General features: G+C 43.3%; 2 protein-coding genes across 4 annotated transcripts in view; one reads left to right on the forward strand and one right to left on the reverse strand.

Moving 5' to 3' along the window:
* Positions 1 to 16898, forward strand: part of TUBD1 (tubulin delta 1) — a 40224-nt gene extending 23326 nt beyond the window's left edge. Inside the window, exon 11 of the transcript XR_016438876.1 lies at positions 8975 to 16898. The gene's annotated coding sequence lies outside the window, so the exon portion shown is untranslated. The remainder of the gene's footprint in view (positions 1 to 8974) is intronic.
* The window catches only part of VMP1 (vacuole membrane protein 1), a 76397-nt gene continuing 61396 nt past the window's right edge, over positions 2020 to 17020 (reverse strand). For all 3 annotated transcript variants that reach the window (XM_090025475.1, XM_090025476.1, XM_090025477.1), the window contains 2 exons: positions 6260 to 6362; positions 2020 to 5073 (listed from right to left, as the gene is read on the reverse strand). In XM_090025475.1, coding sequence (XP_089881601.1) covers positions 4930 to 5073; positions 6260 to 6362 — 247 coding nt within the window. In that variant the 3' untranslated portion in view covers positions 2020 to 4929. The remainder of the gene's footprint in view (positions 5074 to 6259; positions 6363 to 17020) is intronic.

Below are 17020 nucleotides of genomic sequence, written 5' to 3' on the forward strand. Positions count from 1 at the left end.
GTGATGAGCAAGCGGCAGGTATAGCACATAAAAGGGCAAGGAAGAGGCTGTTGACCACTGGGATGCTCTGACTCCTCAATGAGAAAAGTGCGCTGCAGTAGGCTCACAGGCATTTGGCAGTGCCTCATTTAAGATGAGCCTGCAAAAGCATATGCAAATAATTGCATGCTATTTGTTCTGGGTGTGCCATTAGCTTCTCCCCTACAGAAAGTGTTTCTCCCATGCCAGTAATCGCTGAAGAGATGACAGGAAACCTTTGCCAAAGTCCCAGTAATTCAAACCCATATCTCAGCCACTCTGTTTTCAATGAGGAGTTGGAGCTTAAAGGAGAAAACAGTGGCTTGGGGAAGTGAGAGAAAGGGGGGACGGGGGGAGAAAAGGAGGGAGAGAGAAAAACTAAATATTAGAAGTTACAGAACAGTATTTGTAATTGCACAGAAGTCTCCCCAGTTCTCTCCTACGTGAAGGAATTTAACCTATCATTTACTGCTTTGAAGAGGTACTTTTAATTAGATGCTTCCAGGGAAACCTCCAACAAATACGCCAGCCACCGTCATCTCGCTGCATCATAAACACATCCAATTGCGCCTGTTGATCTGGGAGATGCCCAACTGCTGTGTGTGTGTGTGTATGCGCGCGCACACAGAGGGAGCCTAGTTTGTGACCAGATGTAAAAAGAGGTTGGCTCAATATGTACAGTCCACTATGAAGAGTGTGACACGACCATATTTAAAAGTACTTGGACACTGTTTAAAAGTCCCCGTTAATAGAAGCTGGGCACCTGCATGAAATGTGGTGGAGCCATTTTAATCAATCCTGCAAGGAGCAAGCCGTGACACATCAAGCCAGTTCACAGCCACCAGGAAAAGGTTTCCACAGCTATATTTACTTGGCTGAGGAGGATACACTGGGCACATTTTTCCATTGCTGTTTTTTTTTCTAGGCTTCTCTATGCTTGTCCATCCAGTCACTTGGCCTGTTTGGGGGAGTGGGGGGTGGCCAAAAACAAAAAAGGGGGTCTATTGCAGTCCCATCTCTGAGCCCCTGCACTGGTAAGGATTAAGTTGACAATATGGCAGATTCTTGCTTCATTACCCCATATCTGCTAGAAGAGAGCAGATTTAGATTGGATATTAGGAGGAACTTCTTCACAGTTCGAGTGGCCAAGGTCTGGAACGGGCTCCCAAGGGAGGTGGTGCTCTCCCCTACCCTGGGGGTCTTCAAGCGAAGGCTAGATGTGTATCTAGCTGGGGTAATGTAGGCCCAGCACTCTTTCCTGCTTATGCAGGGGGTCCGACTCGATGATCTATTGAGGTCCCTTCCGACCCTAGCATCTATGAATCTATGAATCAATCATGGACATGTGAAATTACTGAATTAGGCAGGCTGCACCCTGGGCCAGGACACTCGTAATTCTCTACAATTTTGCCATTTTCCCTTTCAAGACCCCCTAAACCAAAATGGTTGCGGCCATTGCTAGGGCTGCTGGTTGCTTAACTCCTGTGTGACCTTCAAGATTCAAGGAAAGTCTGAATACAAAGCAGGGGAAAATAAAGGAAACTTCATCAATTTGTTGGAGGCAGTAAGAAACAAACAGTAAGAAACGTAGACCTCGGTATCTATTTCAAATGGTGTGACGTTTGAATCAACTTTCATTACTGTAACAGAGTTCAGACTGCATATTTCTCTACCCTCATCAACGCATTTAAATGGAACCAACTTCTAGCTGGCTAAATTGGTAGTCCAATACGGAACAAGCATCCATGTCATTTGAAACCTATTAAAACAATGGGAATCTTTTGCTTTTTAAAACTATCAAACCACGTGTTTTCCAATGTAGAGTTTAAGGCTTTGGAATTTCTTTTGAATTTGTCAAACGCAATTGTGGATCCCTCTTCTAGAACTGTTTATTAGTGAGCATCTGTGTTGTGACGGCACATTTTACAGGACAACGTGAATAGGCCCAATATACAGCAGTGGAACTTACTCAGCTGAAATGAAACAAAAGGAAACGCTGTGTCACCAAGATATATTTTATTTGAGTAAACATTAAGCCATCCATTTTGCAAGTCTCATTAGGTCTGCATAATCTTAATTTTTACCTTGTCCTTCCACTGCCTGACGAGATAGAAGCAGGAACAGTGACCAATCCATTCTCTAAATATCAGATAAAAAAGAGGAACTTCGGAAAGCTTTCAAAATGATAGCATAGCTCTTTAGAATGGACACATACCAACATGGCTGGCCATTATTTATGTTCAGACATGGAGAAATTTGCATTTTGTTTGCTGTTTGGTTATGCTCCAGGCTCTGAAGACTACAGATGAAAGACCTTGCTAACCAGCCTGCCTGGGAAGTCATCAAAAGACTGTCACATACTGCGAGACAAAGACCTTGTGACAGATTCTTAATTATACAAGCCCTTCACCTCACACTTGGGTGACATAAATGGGCATCCAAGCAGGTGCTGATTACACTCTCTCACATCTCAGGGCCCTTTCTGCTGCCAGGGTGGTGCAAAGACTTTAGTGTACATGGAACTAAAACTTCAGAGATGTTATATCTGGAAAAGCCAAAAGGTGCCTGCAAAACAGGGCAAAATGGCAAACCATAGTTTCCTAAAACCCAACATATCTTGGGGAAAACTGCAATAAATGCTTCCAAACCGTAGAACATACATGCAATCAGTCCAACTGCATGCGATCAATCTAATTGCCAGATTTTAAGTTTGGGTTGATTTAAACCCAGACGTGTGAAATATCAAGCGGTTCTGATTTGTTTTTTGTATGCAGTTGCTTGAGTTTGTTATTAACATTTCATTCAAAGGCCATAATGGGGCCAAAGGAAGAAAATTAAATCTCAGCTCTAGAATTTTTTTTTTTTAAATATGAAAATGGTTTCTCTTTCAAGACAGGGACAAGATTTTTAAAGATGCAAAAAAGACATTTAATCCTGTCCCCCTCCCCCTCCCCCCACAAAAGATGGGCAATTAAATGCCCCTATTGCCTTTAAAAAGTCTGCCCCGTCCCTCCAACAGCGCAGATGATCGAGAAACAATGTTCTCATTGGAAGTTCTGGTTAGTTGCCTATATAAAACTTTCCTTGCTCGATAACACTGTCAGTTTGCTTAAAGTTATATATGAGGTGTACAAAAGCAAAACAGCATGCATCTCACACACACTTGGGATGCTTCTGAGGCTGAGTATTGAATTTTAAGACAGGCTTACATTAGAAGTCAGATCCATCCTAACTTTCAAACACTGAGATGCCTGTTGATGTTCAATGAAAACAAGTTTGAGATGGATGAGCAAACGGTCAGATGAAAGATACCAAAATGTCAGACAGCCTACCGACTGTTGTTGCCATGACATCCAACAGTCAACATCAGTCTGATAAGCTATCCGACAGGATGGTACAGCCATGGAGATGTCACGACGGGAGGCAACACGAGTGGACATTCAGGCAGGATTGAACAAAATACAGTTACTGCACCTTGCTTGAGAGCGGCCCTGCTCTATCGTAGAGAAGCATCTAACTGAAAAGGTGTTGAGTCAGTTCTATCCTAACTATGCTCCATGCAAAACCATTAAAGAACATCTGATTAAAGGAAAGGAGAATTATTTCTTTTAATTAGCTCATCCTTACTAGCTCAGCAGTTATTAGAGAAGCATTCTATATACAACAGCAGTAGAACAGCAACCTACTTACTAAAAGGGAACAAGCCTATCACTAATGTTGGTTCATTTCACATACATTAAAACCAGGCAACACACTGATCTGTAACAATATTTATAAGAAAACGAATATCTGGATAATCTGAGTACACTTTCATGTTCTTTAATGCAGTTGTTAATTACCATTACTGTTTTACACCAAATCCATCTTAATTCTAAATATCCACGCTCCCCCATCTCTTTTTCTGCATCTCTGGTGCTGCTGCACTTTGTTGCCCTAAGCAAACCTCTACAGCGATATGATAAAAATAAATGGAATTTTAATTCAGGTGGCCAATTTAAATAAATCAAAGTGCAAGGTGCCAACTCCATACTTTCTACCTCCTCCTCCTGGGCAAGAAGTTCTTGCGAGCCAAATCAAGAACAAAAGGCTTCTGCCCCATGTGCACAGGAAGGGTTAGTAAAAGCATGCAATACAAAGGCTTAATAAAGAAACTCAAGATAAACAGAATATACAAAAAGGTGCAGTGGAGAAGAAACAGCTGAAAAAGACTGACACGAGAAATTCTGGAATGATCAAAGATGACTTTATAAAGTTTTTATCTCGACTTCATTCTAAATATACAGAATAAAAAATGTTAGTGTCACCAGTTTGACTGCAACTATCTCTGCTCACACCCGTAGAAAGTTGGCCAGGCTGGCTTTCCCAACCGAGGCACGTGCAGTACAGGAGGACTTGTCTCAGCGTTCACATGGGATAATGTTCTCAGGAGGAACATGCAAGATTGCTATCCAGTCTATCATCGTTTATATACATTTCAATGACTTGGAAATTAGGAAAAGTGAAAGAGCCATCCTTCAAAATAAAGACATTAGGCCGCGGTGCGGGGACTTTTAGGCCGGGGTGCGAGTTAGTCAGGCATCTGGAGTTGTGCTAAGTATCAAATCAATTTTGGAAGTAAATTGGAATGGACAGCATTTATGTTAAACACGAGTTTAACACACCACCCCTTAATGTACAGCTCAGGCTGAGTTAAAGAGTATTTACCTTACCTTAACATACATAAAGTTTGTCAGTGAAAGTTCTGCTCTAAAACCCGAATTACTTTCAAACAAAAAGAAAAACTTGTTACAGCTGAAAAACTGATGATTTTAAAAAGTTTTTTCCTGTTGTGAATAATGCCGATTTTAAATATATGGTAACACCTGTCACTTTTGTGTCTGAGAGAGACCATTTCAAGGGGGGTTCCCCAGCTCATTTGGTCTTTTCTTCAGAGTACATCTTCTGCTGCAGCCGCTTGGCATAGCTCTGGGCCATGGAGTTGATTATAGACAAGATGAAATAGCAAACCATGACAATGACAAGCTTTTCAAACATCCATGATAACCAGCTTTCCCCCTGCAGGAAAAAAACACAAGACAGAAAAAGGAGAGAGGCGGATTAGCAGCTCGTACAAAGAAGGATTCTTCTCTTGGTAGCTGAAAGGAAGGATTCGAACCATTCCAGGAGTCTGCAATTTTGTGAATGAAGTCTGATGGGATCCCTGCCACTTCCCTTGCAAAGCCAATTTTTTATTTTTTTTTAAAAGGACCAGGGAAGGGGCAGCCAAGTCACTGCAGGGCAAAGCAGGAATCCTTGCTAATCACCACGAGTCAGCACTTTACTGGCCCTCGTCTTGCTTTTTGTTGGCGGCTCGCAAGAGTCAGAGCGAGCGGAGCCTGATGTCAGCTCTTGTCGTTCCCATGTGCTGAGAGAACAATAGGGTCACTAGTTTCCTACACTGCGCGCAGCGTGCCAACTTCCAGCTCCTTTCCAGCCCCTGTGTCACTGCAAGTGAATGCGACTGTCACGCTTCTCTGAAGTGTTTTCCAGTCCTGGGCTCTTCCCCTAACGGTTGGCTTTGGCCAAAGGAGGGCAGCAGTGCACAACTATTACTGCAACGTACAGAACATGCTTCTGCCTATTGAGTTATTCCAGTCTGATCCTCCCTCCCTTATCCTGCTTTCTGGTAAGCATTAGGAAAGCCAATGTTTATAGGAACACAGGGCTTGGGTTGAAGATAGTCAAGTCTACAGTAGATTAATAATTTGTATGCATTAACCTCTTGGTTTTCAAAAAAAGAGAGTAGATTTTCCTCCATCTTTTGGTATCGCCAGCTTTAAAGATTAGTTTTACGAAAGGATCCCATCACTTCATCACCATCCCCTTATTGTCTTTTCATTCACATCCTACAGGCTTTAGTCATAATCAGTGAGGAAGGGACTTCTTTTTTCATGTAACCTCAATTCCTCCCCATCTCAACCACTTATTGCAGCACTAGGCAGACCAAGAGGCAAGAGAAACTAGCCGCTTGGCTTAGGTGCCTTAGCCCGCTCCCCAAACAGATCAAATCCCTAACCCTGCTGCAGTTCAAAGAGTTTCCCCCCAAAATTTCTAGCTGGTTTTTCAGGCGAGATTGAAATCTTCTTTCCTTTGCCATTTGCAGGTCTCTGAAAACTGGAATCAGAAGTCTGCCTAGCAAAGCTGGGGAGTAAAGTCAGGGGATAGCCAAGAAGTGGCAAAGGGGGATGGGTGGCGTTCTTACCTGTGGCACTCCACTGTCAGGTCTGTGGTGGAGTTTTATCCGCTGAGCTTCCAAGTATTCTTGGAACGGCTTCTGAAGAGAAGGACCTATACTTGGGACAGCACTGAAGCAAATGCATCCCAGAAAACAAGACAAATTGCGGGGAGAGACAAAACAAGAACATCATTTTAGGGTTGTTTTTTTTTTAAAACTTACCACCTGGACTCAACAGAACAAAGTTCAGATTCAAGCCACGGCTCAGAAGGCATCACCGCATGGGATAGCCATATTATATAGAGCACTCGCTTAGTTCATCTGAAGGGGACGAATGGGTCCCTGGGCCCTCAATAAAGGAGGTAAAAAAGAAAAAAGGGATTTCACAGCAGACTACAGATGCCAAGCTCAGAGGCAAGATGGAGAGAGGCTCTGAGCTCCAGTATTTCCTTTGAGTCAGGGAGAAGCCCAGCTGGGGCTGTGCACTGAAGCAGTGCTGAGAATAAAATGAATGACTTCTCAGAAGTCCCACATTTATCACCAGCAGTTCCTGTAAGAACTGGTTTGAACCGATTAATAAGGAAATGACTTGTGCTTGTGTCATCCCTCAGTTAAAAAAGAAACTGCCCGCCCTATGACTTGCCCCTATCTTCTCAAAGAAGGCGGCCCCTTTCTCAAACTTCAGTCCTTATTAGGACAATCTGTGCGTCATCCTTATCCAAAAAGAATGCATTAGCAAATTCTAAAGGCACCTCCCACTAGTCAGTGATTAACAAAGGAACAAAGAAGGAACTATGAACCTTGTTCTGAATCACTCCATGGTTTATGGCAGATGACTTTGCACAGAAAATACAGTACATTTCTAAACACCTTGTTCTCAGATGAACGTTATAATGAGCACCGATAAGTTTATGTACGCAGGACCTTCTATAAGCCACTGAAGCACTGATGTGAGACAGGTTCAGCAATGTGGCTGCTAAATGCCATTCAGCAGATGCCAAAGCAGTTTAAAAAATTGAGACTCAGAAAAGAAAAATCAAATCACCAACAGTTTTTATATCCATTATCTAACAATCGTGTGCCACATTAGTCAACAGGAACAGAACCTGTATCCTGCCGCCTCCACCCCCTCCTTCCCACTGGGGCCTGTTTACTCCTGGATGTGCGGGTCAGGTGTTTTAGAAATACCCGCAAGAGATGCTCACAGCGTCCTCCACCCCAGACAAGCAGCAACCAGAGTTGGTCCAAAAGGAAGCCCAAGCACAGCGCCAGGATCCTGTGGCTGAACCTGCATCTACACATGACCTCGCTGGGAGAACCAGTGGGAATTTCTGCACCAAGTTTCTCCAGTGCCGACAGTCTGAATGCTTGAAAAGGGACAGACTGCTTCCCAGATAGCAGGGCCTTCATCAGCTCCAGCTACACAAATGCTACAAATTTGGAATTTCTGCTAGGAGGGAGAATTTTATGAAAGCTGCTTTGATCCTACCAAAAGCAGAGGTATTAAAAGGGATCGCTCCCCTCTACCTCTCTTATGGGAGCTCTGGCTAAGGATGGCTGCATCTCCTCTCAAACTGCATCACCACTCAGCTCCTTCTCAGAAGGCACGAGGAGGACAGCAGCTTTCTGATACTGCAAGTATTTGTAAATCCAGAGATCTCTGTAGCTCCTGAGCTGCCTTGGTAATTCTACGTGCTCTAGTAGCCTGGGGCAAGGAGTTTTTTTGAACACCAAGTTTAAAGAAAAAACAAACGCTTGCATCAGTCACTTGCTCTCAACCTGCTAAAAACCAATTTTGTACTTGGAATGGTATATTTTCTGAGCACTTTTGCAAGGCTAATGCACACCCGTGTCGGCATTTCATGTAACAGAGTACCAGTTTGTACCAGCAATTTCCAGTTCTTCAAAACACTCTGTAAGGCCCTGATACCTCCTTGCTGGTAGAAAATCTCCCAAATGACTCGCCGGTCACGAGTCACTTTGAAAATTCTGAGGTTTTTTTTTTTTTTTTTTTTTAAGTGACGCATGAAAGACAAAGGAAGAAAAGGCTCCCGAAAGGTGTTATTTTACTTTAAAAAAAAACTTTCCATGACTTTTATATTAGAACTGTTCAAACAACGAGAATTGAATGAGTAATCAAAAAGCCGTCAATAAAAAAAACCCAACTAATTCAAACCCTCAAATCCTAAAAAAAACCCCAAAGTACCCTAGAGCAACAAGCTTAAACTCAGTTCCCAAGTTTTAGAGTAACGATTGCTCATCGTGCATCCAAAACATGTTTTAAAGCAATTATTTAACTGGAAATACTATGCACATTTTTAAAAAACAAACAATATGAACTTCATTGTGTAACAAAGAAACCAAATTAGCCCTTTGGGACAGGTAGGCAAACCAGAATTATTGCACACTTCATTTTAGTTTGCTTATTTAATATTTTATGTAGCCTGCTAAAGAAATCTCCATTGTTTAAGTTTTCACTGGAGAGAAGTTTAGAAAGTAGCCATCATGTACATGCATCCACAGTATCCGAAATGCAATTCTCTAACCTCTACCACAATGGTTAGGTCAGATTATCTCTGCAGCCTTTCAGTAAAACTCAGCTATTTAAGCAGTCATCCTTCTGACATTTTCCCACATGGGGTTTTGAAGTAGCAGCAACATTTAACTGTATGTACAGAACCCAGTTACAGGCTGACAGTTTATTTTCAAAGCTGGAAATTGAGTAATTGTACTTTGTTACAGACTATCGGGATGCCATCCCAGGAGGCCTAGAAAAACCTCGTCGACTCACTAGCTCAGTCACCGGTGACTGGACACCCGCTTTCACCAGCAGTTTCAACACCTCCACCTAGGAGCTGGGCCCAGTTGTGGCTGCCGACAACTCAGTGCTGCTTAGCAGAGGGTAAGCCTTCCAAAACAAAAAACAAAAAACGGATGCCTCTTCAAAAAAAAAAAAAAAAAAAAAAAATGGCTGCAGTTGTAGGATTTTAGATAGAAACTGCATACTGCACTGTACATGCCCTGCACCACTGAACATAACTGCAGCTTTGAAAATAAGAGATTTCAAACTTCCCTGAGCTGCCTGGATTCTCTTAACTGCTGCAGTTCTGAGAGCAAAGCCAGTGGTCTTTTTCAGTGAGCAAGGCTGGTGATAATAAACCAGAGTAAGAAATAAAAAGGGCCTCCAAGTACAAAACTTTGAGCAATGTGCGGACTGTGCACATGCACGAGTCAAAAAGCTTATGCATCGGGCAAAGATTTTGCAACACGTGTTGCAATAAATTGATGTACTTCAATTTCTGTACAAAATAAAGTTTGTTCACTACGATGTTGGGAAATTTCATCAGCAGCTCAAGTGCCAAAACAGGAGGGTGATAAGCAGAAAAGAATCTAAATGTCTTCTAAAGGGGGGGTGTGCGTGTGTGTGTGCGCCCCCACCTCCCTCCAACTCAGTTTCTAAAACTATAAAGATATTGAACCGTTTGTATAACCTGAAGCTGTATGGGATATATTACTTGTTACACACCTCTGCTGAAAATGGAGATTATGTTTTTTACACCACATAAAAAAAATACATTGCATTGTGTTTTAAGCTAAAATGCATTTGATACATACCTGGATTAATTTAAAACATTTGGTGCACGGAATACGCTTTGCTTTTTTTCAAATAAAAAGCCTATTTAAATATAATCTAGTAAAGCAATTCAAATAAAACTGATCGGTTCTCTGGTTTTGTAAGTTACTTTGTTCTCTTGCTGCAAGCTGTCCTCAGCCTTTGTTGGGAAGGGCAGTGTATAAATCTAATACAATATCTTTTTGCTGTCACAACTTTAAATTATTACTTAAAAAACCCCCTTTAAACTGTACACATTTTACTCCTACTGTAGAATGCAATTTTAAATGTTACATTTTCTATCACTCGCTAATGAAACAGAAATGCTGTTTTTTCAAACATGGACTTGAACATCACAAATCCTGGAAGCTACATACTACACTTTGAATGATCCTGCTTTATTTCAAGTGGCATCAGCTATCTAGAGGGTGGCTGTATCATCTGAATGCAGTTAAAACGCCTCTTTAAAGAACTGTGAAAAATTGGTTATTTGAGGCTGACAATTGCAAGCACATTTCTCCTCGTTATCCCTGCATTTAATTGACTGACTTTAATTTGCACTCTGTAGTAATCAAACACCCTTTTGTCAAGGTCAGTGCACTCTACAGCTTTCCAGATCTTCCCTTTTTTTGCTTTTAGAAGAGTGACTGTCACTACCAAGCTTCACACTTCACATGCAGGAGGACAATACAAAATGGTAGCAAAAGGTTTGCCAGAATCTCTCCAACCTACAGGTGGATCTTCTGCAAACAATCAAATCATGTCCAAAGCAGCAGCAAAGCAATACAAAAGATGTGGAAAATATGAAGAACAAAACAGTTTATCCTACCAACGCGTAAGGGATAAGACACACAATCCTGCACACCTCACAAGTGACCAGCAACTCTGCTTCCACCAATATTAAAAATCAAGTTTTTATAACAATATATTTACTGTATTCTTTTCTTTTTTTTCTTTTTTAAAATTCGGCTTTTTTTAAATTCAGCTGTTTTTCTCGACGATACCTCTCGCTGCGTGGGTCTCTTTTATTTTTGTATTTACTGAAATTTCACAAACACTTAAGTAAGAAAAATGTCTGGACACTCAGAAACTTTGATAAAGTGTATGTTCTAGATTGCCAACATCGTCCAACAATTCACGGGAAAGGCCACTGGATCCTGAATTTAGAATCTACAGTTCCAATCTTGAAATACTTCTGTATATACATATAATTACTTAAGAAGGCGCTGTATAATTATGTACATTGGAAAGTGCTATGTTTAGTCCAGACCACCTGGACATTAAGACTTGGAACATTAAAAAAAAAAAATCAACCAAGTTTCAACACAACTCAAGCACCTGGGCACATTACCCAGCTGCATACAAAGCATCAAATCCCCATTTATGTCGACGCGACGTGAGCCTGCACTGAAGTGTGGTGATGATTCAGGGCCCTGGTGATCATGTCCTGTTCACATCCTTTCAGAGGAATAGGCTGAATAATCAGAACAAAACCGGAGGCTGGGATCAGTAAGCAGTGCCAAGTGTGAAAACAGGGAAGCCAGTTTTATGGTGGAAAGAGTCCAAAGGGGGCAAAATAGTTTTAGCCAGGTTTCAAGCTACAGGCCAGGCTCCCAAATCCAGACAAACCAAACCTTGATTTGAAAAGGTGATGCAAGATTGAGTCAGAGTCACGCTTTGTGAACAATTTCTGCTACGCCCTTTCCGTTAAGCTGCAAGGAGACTTTACTGCAGCCACAAGGAATGGCCTTGCGTGGACGGTACGGCTCCTGGAGATGCAGGCACAGTCCTTGTTCAAGGGAAGAACCTTCTTACGAATTAACACTTCCCTGGGGGAAAAAATAAAAATAAAAAAGGACCTACACCTCATTGTGCTCAACAGCCCAAAGGCCAGATGGAGCACAGCTAGAGTTAAATATGCTCTTAAGTAATCCGGGAACCAGAACCCTCAGGATCGTGGTCCCAGCTTTAGCAGCGGATAGCTGGCAGACAAGAGAGGCCAGACCTTCCCTCGCATGAAGTCAGCAAGCTTTCCCAGCTTTGGGCTGAGCTCCCCTCCTCCCCAAACCACCTCAACCTGTCCTTCTGTCTACACAGCCACACGCTGCCTTCGTGGGTGATAAACTGTAAAAGGCCAGATTAGTGCCTGAAGAGTCTGATTCTGAGTCACAACGTGCTTGAGCCAGCTGCTCCAGCCCTACCCTCGTAGGCTGCCTTCAACTCTGAAAACACTCAAAAGAAACTTCCTTGGGATTTCATCTGTAGGTTACCTTTTTTTTCCTGGAGGCTAAAAGGAAAATTCCGCTTTCCTCTTTTATTACCGTGGGCCACGATCATGTGTGATGTTTCTCACTGCCCGGGCAAGGACGCTTAGCCTGTGGCCGGATTTGACAGAAGCAGAAAACTCAGGAGCGAAGCTGCGATAGACAGTACTGCAAGGGAAGGAACCTGCTGCTCCGGGCTTTCCTCGCCTGCTACCCGTACATCTCGGGAACAGCGGCTCTGTGCTTTGACCAAACTAAGCAGCTGGGCCAGGAACCAGTGCAATGGTGTTCAGTTGCTACACACCTGTGAAGGGCTTGGGAAAGCTTTGTGGTACACCCCGCAGAGCTCCTCTTCCACCCAGACTCGAGGTGCTCCCACTTCACTTTCCTCTCTAGGTCCTGCACACCGGACACGGGCATCGGGGAAGCTTTGCACTCCACACTTGACACCGCTACGCAAAAACCAACCAAGCGTTCACTAAGCCCCTTTCCCGCAAAAAACCTTGGGCGTTCTGCTTTTCTATGGTCTACTGCTCTCCATTTTTTGTGGCTAGATTATACACTCCCCTAAAAACCAATTCCAGTGGAAATATTCTGATGCCACTTGACTAGCTCATAAACTGGATTAATTTGCACAATTCCTTCACTATCTAACTGGAACACCTTTTCCTTCTGGCATGTTACATGAACCTTCAAATGGTTAATTCTTTTCCAGACAGTGATCTAAACAGGCTTAACGGTTAGTATTTTAATGAGCTGTCATTTCCTGTGCTGATAAAGATTCTCACAGTATTTAAACCATCCATTTCCCTGAGGCTCAACCAATACCAGGACACCATTCAATGGTGAGTCAGAATGGACCTCAGACTCCATGCTTGAGTCAAGGGTGATAGATTATCCTGCAACAAATCCAGACCCACTCCCAAGGTGCCTAAGGCTCAAAGAGCATTCGCAGCAAACCCAACTTTGAATAGCACAGAGGAGCGGCCACTGCCTTCAGCCCCCCTCGGTGCCACCGTGGGGTGAGAACGTTTGGGGAAATTTACACAGACACCGTCAGCGTTTGCCCGTCTCTCACTGCAGAAGGAAAGGGCATAGTCGATTAAACAAACCGGCTGTGTAACGACCAGGATCCATGAGAGGGTAGTTTGGGGTTAAGCAGCTGCTTTGCAAATCCGTTTGATTTTGTGCAATGTCACTGAGGACTAATCCTCCAGTAAAAGACCTCCTAGTTGTGACCACAGAGTTTAAAAAAAAAATCACTTCGTATGTTTGATCCATTTTTTTTCTGGGACATGCTTAAAGACACCAAATGACCCAGGCCACATTTTTCCTCGAGACATTTTGGTTTTTTGTTGCATCACTCAGAAACCCGCGGCGTGTCTTTAAAGGGCAACCAGGACAACTTTAAAACGTTCAATGGCTAGTTGAGGGTTAAATCCCACAAGCCTTTTCCAAAAGAAGCCATTCTCATTCTGTTGTGATCCACGTAAAGGTTTTAGCACCAGAACCTCTCGAGTTTCATCCCCATCTGTGCCCCTTTCAAACTAGTAAAACCCTTTTTGTGCCAGAGTTGCCTTATTGTGCACACAGATGTATTATATCAAGGCGCAATCCCACAGGTTTCTGATATGCTTGGGGGAGGGGAGCCACTGATTTCACTGTACCGAGAAAGGTCAGGTGTTTTGTCGGAAGCTTCCAAAAGCATTTCTACCTCACGAGACTCGCACCTCAAATCATCTCTGTTCTCAGCCACTGCAGATTATTCCCAGAGGGACACTGGTCTGAACACAGAGTGGGCGCACCTCTCTAAAACAGACCTTAAGATGCTAATTCAACCAGATCAGGTCACAGGAGAAGGCCCTTCTACAGCCAGAGTCAGTCTGAGCTAATTTGGTTAAATAAAGATCCAAGGTGAAGGATGCGCAGGTGCGAGCCTGCTTCTCCAACAGCATTTGGCTTCTCTAGTCAGCACCTGATGTCCCTGAGCTGCTAAGAAGCCTGCCCTGCCATGGCAGGGCCCAGGACGCTGAGGGCTCCCCTCCCACACACTGCAGAGGCCACCCTGCAGGCTGCCTGCCACTGGCATCTCGTGGCCAACACTACGTTTTGAGCTCTACGTTTTCAGCACGGGTGTTTGATGGCTGAGGTTTCCAGACATTACGGGATGGGGCCATTTCAGACCTCATCTTTTCTCCCATCCCTCCTTCGAGAAGGAAGCTCCATGCCTTTTACAAGTCAAGACAAGGCCCATTATGATTAATTTGCTTTTAGTCAGTGGCTCGTCTCGCACGCTGTAACGTGACAAACAGCAACCGAGTATTAGATCAGAGAGTTGGGGACTCGAGTCTGAATTACCCGTGGTTTGTTTCCTTTGATCTTGTTACTTATTATTGCAAGCCAGTCAGATTCAAACTGGTCCATATGAGTTTCAAGCACTAGCAGAAGAGCTGGCCCAGGTGAAGTGCTAAACTGAGAAACTGCTCAGAAGTATGTGACACTTCGGGGCAGGTGGTCCGAGGTGTGTCTGCGCAATCGGACTTCAGCGCGTTATGACAGGGCATTTCACGTCTCGCGGGCGCAGCGTGGCCCGGATAGTTCCACCCTTGCTCTGCTTAGGACTGCTGCCCTCGGCATGCTGCCTGCCTCCCAGCCGCCGAGCACATTTCACTTTGTCCACTCCTGCAGGCCATGTGCGATGACTTGCTCAGCCACAACTGGAAGGGGAATGAGCCCATCAAATGGTGCCAGGGGTATTTCTTCTGCCAGTCTCCTAAGAGATCATCTGAACTTGCGCTGGGGAGAGAACTTGAGCACTTTCACTGTGAGAAAACCCCTCTCTTCCCTTGCTGATTAGGACCGCAGAGACAGCTGACCTGAGCTTAAGCTTCTCTGACATGGTCAGTGCCGGTCCTTCCTCCTGGAGGATGCTGAAAAGTTTAACAAGCTGTTCCAGTATTAATCAGTCCACTTGCCACTGAGGTGCAGCCATCTCCGGGGCCACACTCAACAGCTGCTTAGTACATGCTTACTCCCCACACAACGGTGCAGGAATTTAGGATCTCCAGTCCTTTTCCCCCTGCTCTGCTAACGAAGGACGGAAACCTATTACGGCATGTTCGAATACGGGGGGGACAGGAACTTTTCTTTCTGATAAACCATTTGGCAAGAGGACAACGTGCCCACGTTCTATGCATGGTTTACTTTGAATAATATTTCTTTAGTAGTTTTCTGGGAATTCTCATTCCCCATTCGAAATCACCACTTCAAAGCCAAATACAATCGTGTTTTGAAGCAATAAGCTTAGTGACTTTATAAACATTCCCGCAGCACTAGGTAAAAAAATTAAAAAGGAAAGATTAAAAACAAGCCCAAAGAAAACCCACAACACACATGCTAATTAAACCATTTTAAAATGGGCTAATTCTGACCTCAAACCAGTAGAGAAGTATGGAACATGGCTGCTTAGTAAGCTAACCTCATCTTTAAAGTCACAAAACCCAAAAGCTCATAAATCATCATTGTGCCTTGGCAGCCTCCTCCATTCCTTCCTTTGAAACTCTAAGACCCAAGCAGAAGACACTTCCTAGCTAAACGTCCTTGCAAGACGTCGATATGGTCACCTCCAAACTATCAGCTGATCGAACTGGTGGCCCTCCACCTGTTTTCTTCCCAATAGCAGCTCAAACGTGGATGCATGAAGCGAGATACTGGCCTCCATCTCCTGGCTCCCCACAAGGCATCGAACTATGCTGCCCCCAACCTAAACCAGATTTTGCCAGTACGAGCCTCCTTGCATTTCCAATACCCGGGTCTCTTCCAGCTTCTCACATCTCACTATATTGTCTTCCTCAAATGACACCTTCCTGCAACCTGACCTCTCTGCGAGTGTGGCACGTTCCCTCATGCTGCTGTAACTACCCTTCTTCAGTTCCTTCTGCCTCTCACATTTGTACTTTATTTCAACATTTGGCTGAACGTATCCTTTTGAGCCTCTGAATTTCCCTCCACTTTGGTTTTTTGTAATTATACTCAACTGCAACATGCTTGGGAAGACTCCTGGTGAGACAGGTCTTCGACAAAATACAACTGCAAAGTGAAATCACTCTGAACAATATTAACAGGCTGGAAGCTCAGGGTGCCATGAACAGAGCCTTGTCTGTAACACTTTGCAGTTGCCACAACTTCCATTTTCATTTTTTAAACGAAGACTTATGCATTTATGAAGGAGAATACCATCTAGGGGAGAAAACCAGAAAAATTTCAGGGACCTCAGTAATTCCCCCCTTCTGCCTCCGTACAATCTTTTGTCTAGAGTTTTGCGAGCCAGCACAACCATTCTCCTTTGAAGAAAAGGCTTTCTGCTTAGCAACTTTTTCTTTCGTAAAAGACAGCAGAATGAGTTTCATTAAAATGATTAACATTACTGACCACTAAATGCATTCTGGTTTTTGTATTTAATTATGAATAAGACCTTCTAATGCAAGCTGTTGCTTAATGTGTTTTATACACTAAATCCAGAGAAAAACCGGTGAGGTAATGCTAGCAGACACTGCTTGAGAAAAAAAAAAAAAAAAAAAAACCAAGTCAAGGATACCGGGACATTCCAAAAATCTTACTGTCTCCCGAGAACATTTTTGAACTCTGACATCAACCATCTAATAAAAATCCGAATCCAGCAGAGGTCTTGTGAATATGTTTTAAGTAACTTGATGCACAACTATCTCCAAGACAGATGAAGTAGGAAAAAACTACTAGCTTTGGCCTAAGAATTGAAATAAAAGACGACTTTGAGAACATACCTTAGTCAGCAGTAGCGTTGATCAAAGATGAAAAGCAAATTTGGGAGTGGCTAACATCAACAGCTAATTAGCTATTTTTGACTAGTTGCACCTCTTTCTCTCTCTCTCT

Source organism: Crocodylus siamensis, chromosome 13, assembly GCF_052110815.1.
Source record: "Crocodylus siamensis isolate JL-2025a chromosome 13, ASM5211081v1, whole genome shotgun sequence".
Lineage (NCBI taxonomy): Eukaryota > Metazoa > Chordata > Crocodylia > Crocodylidae > Crocodylus > Crocodylus siamensis.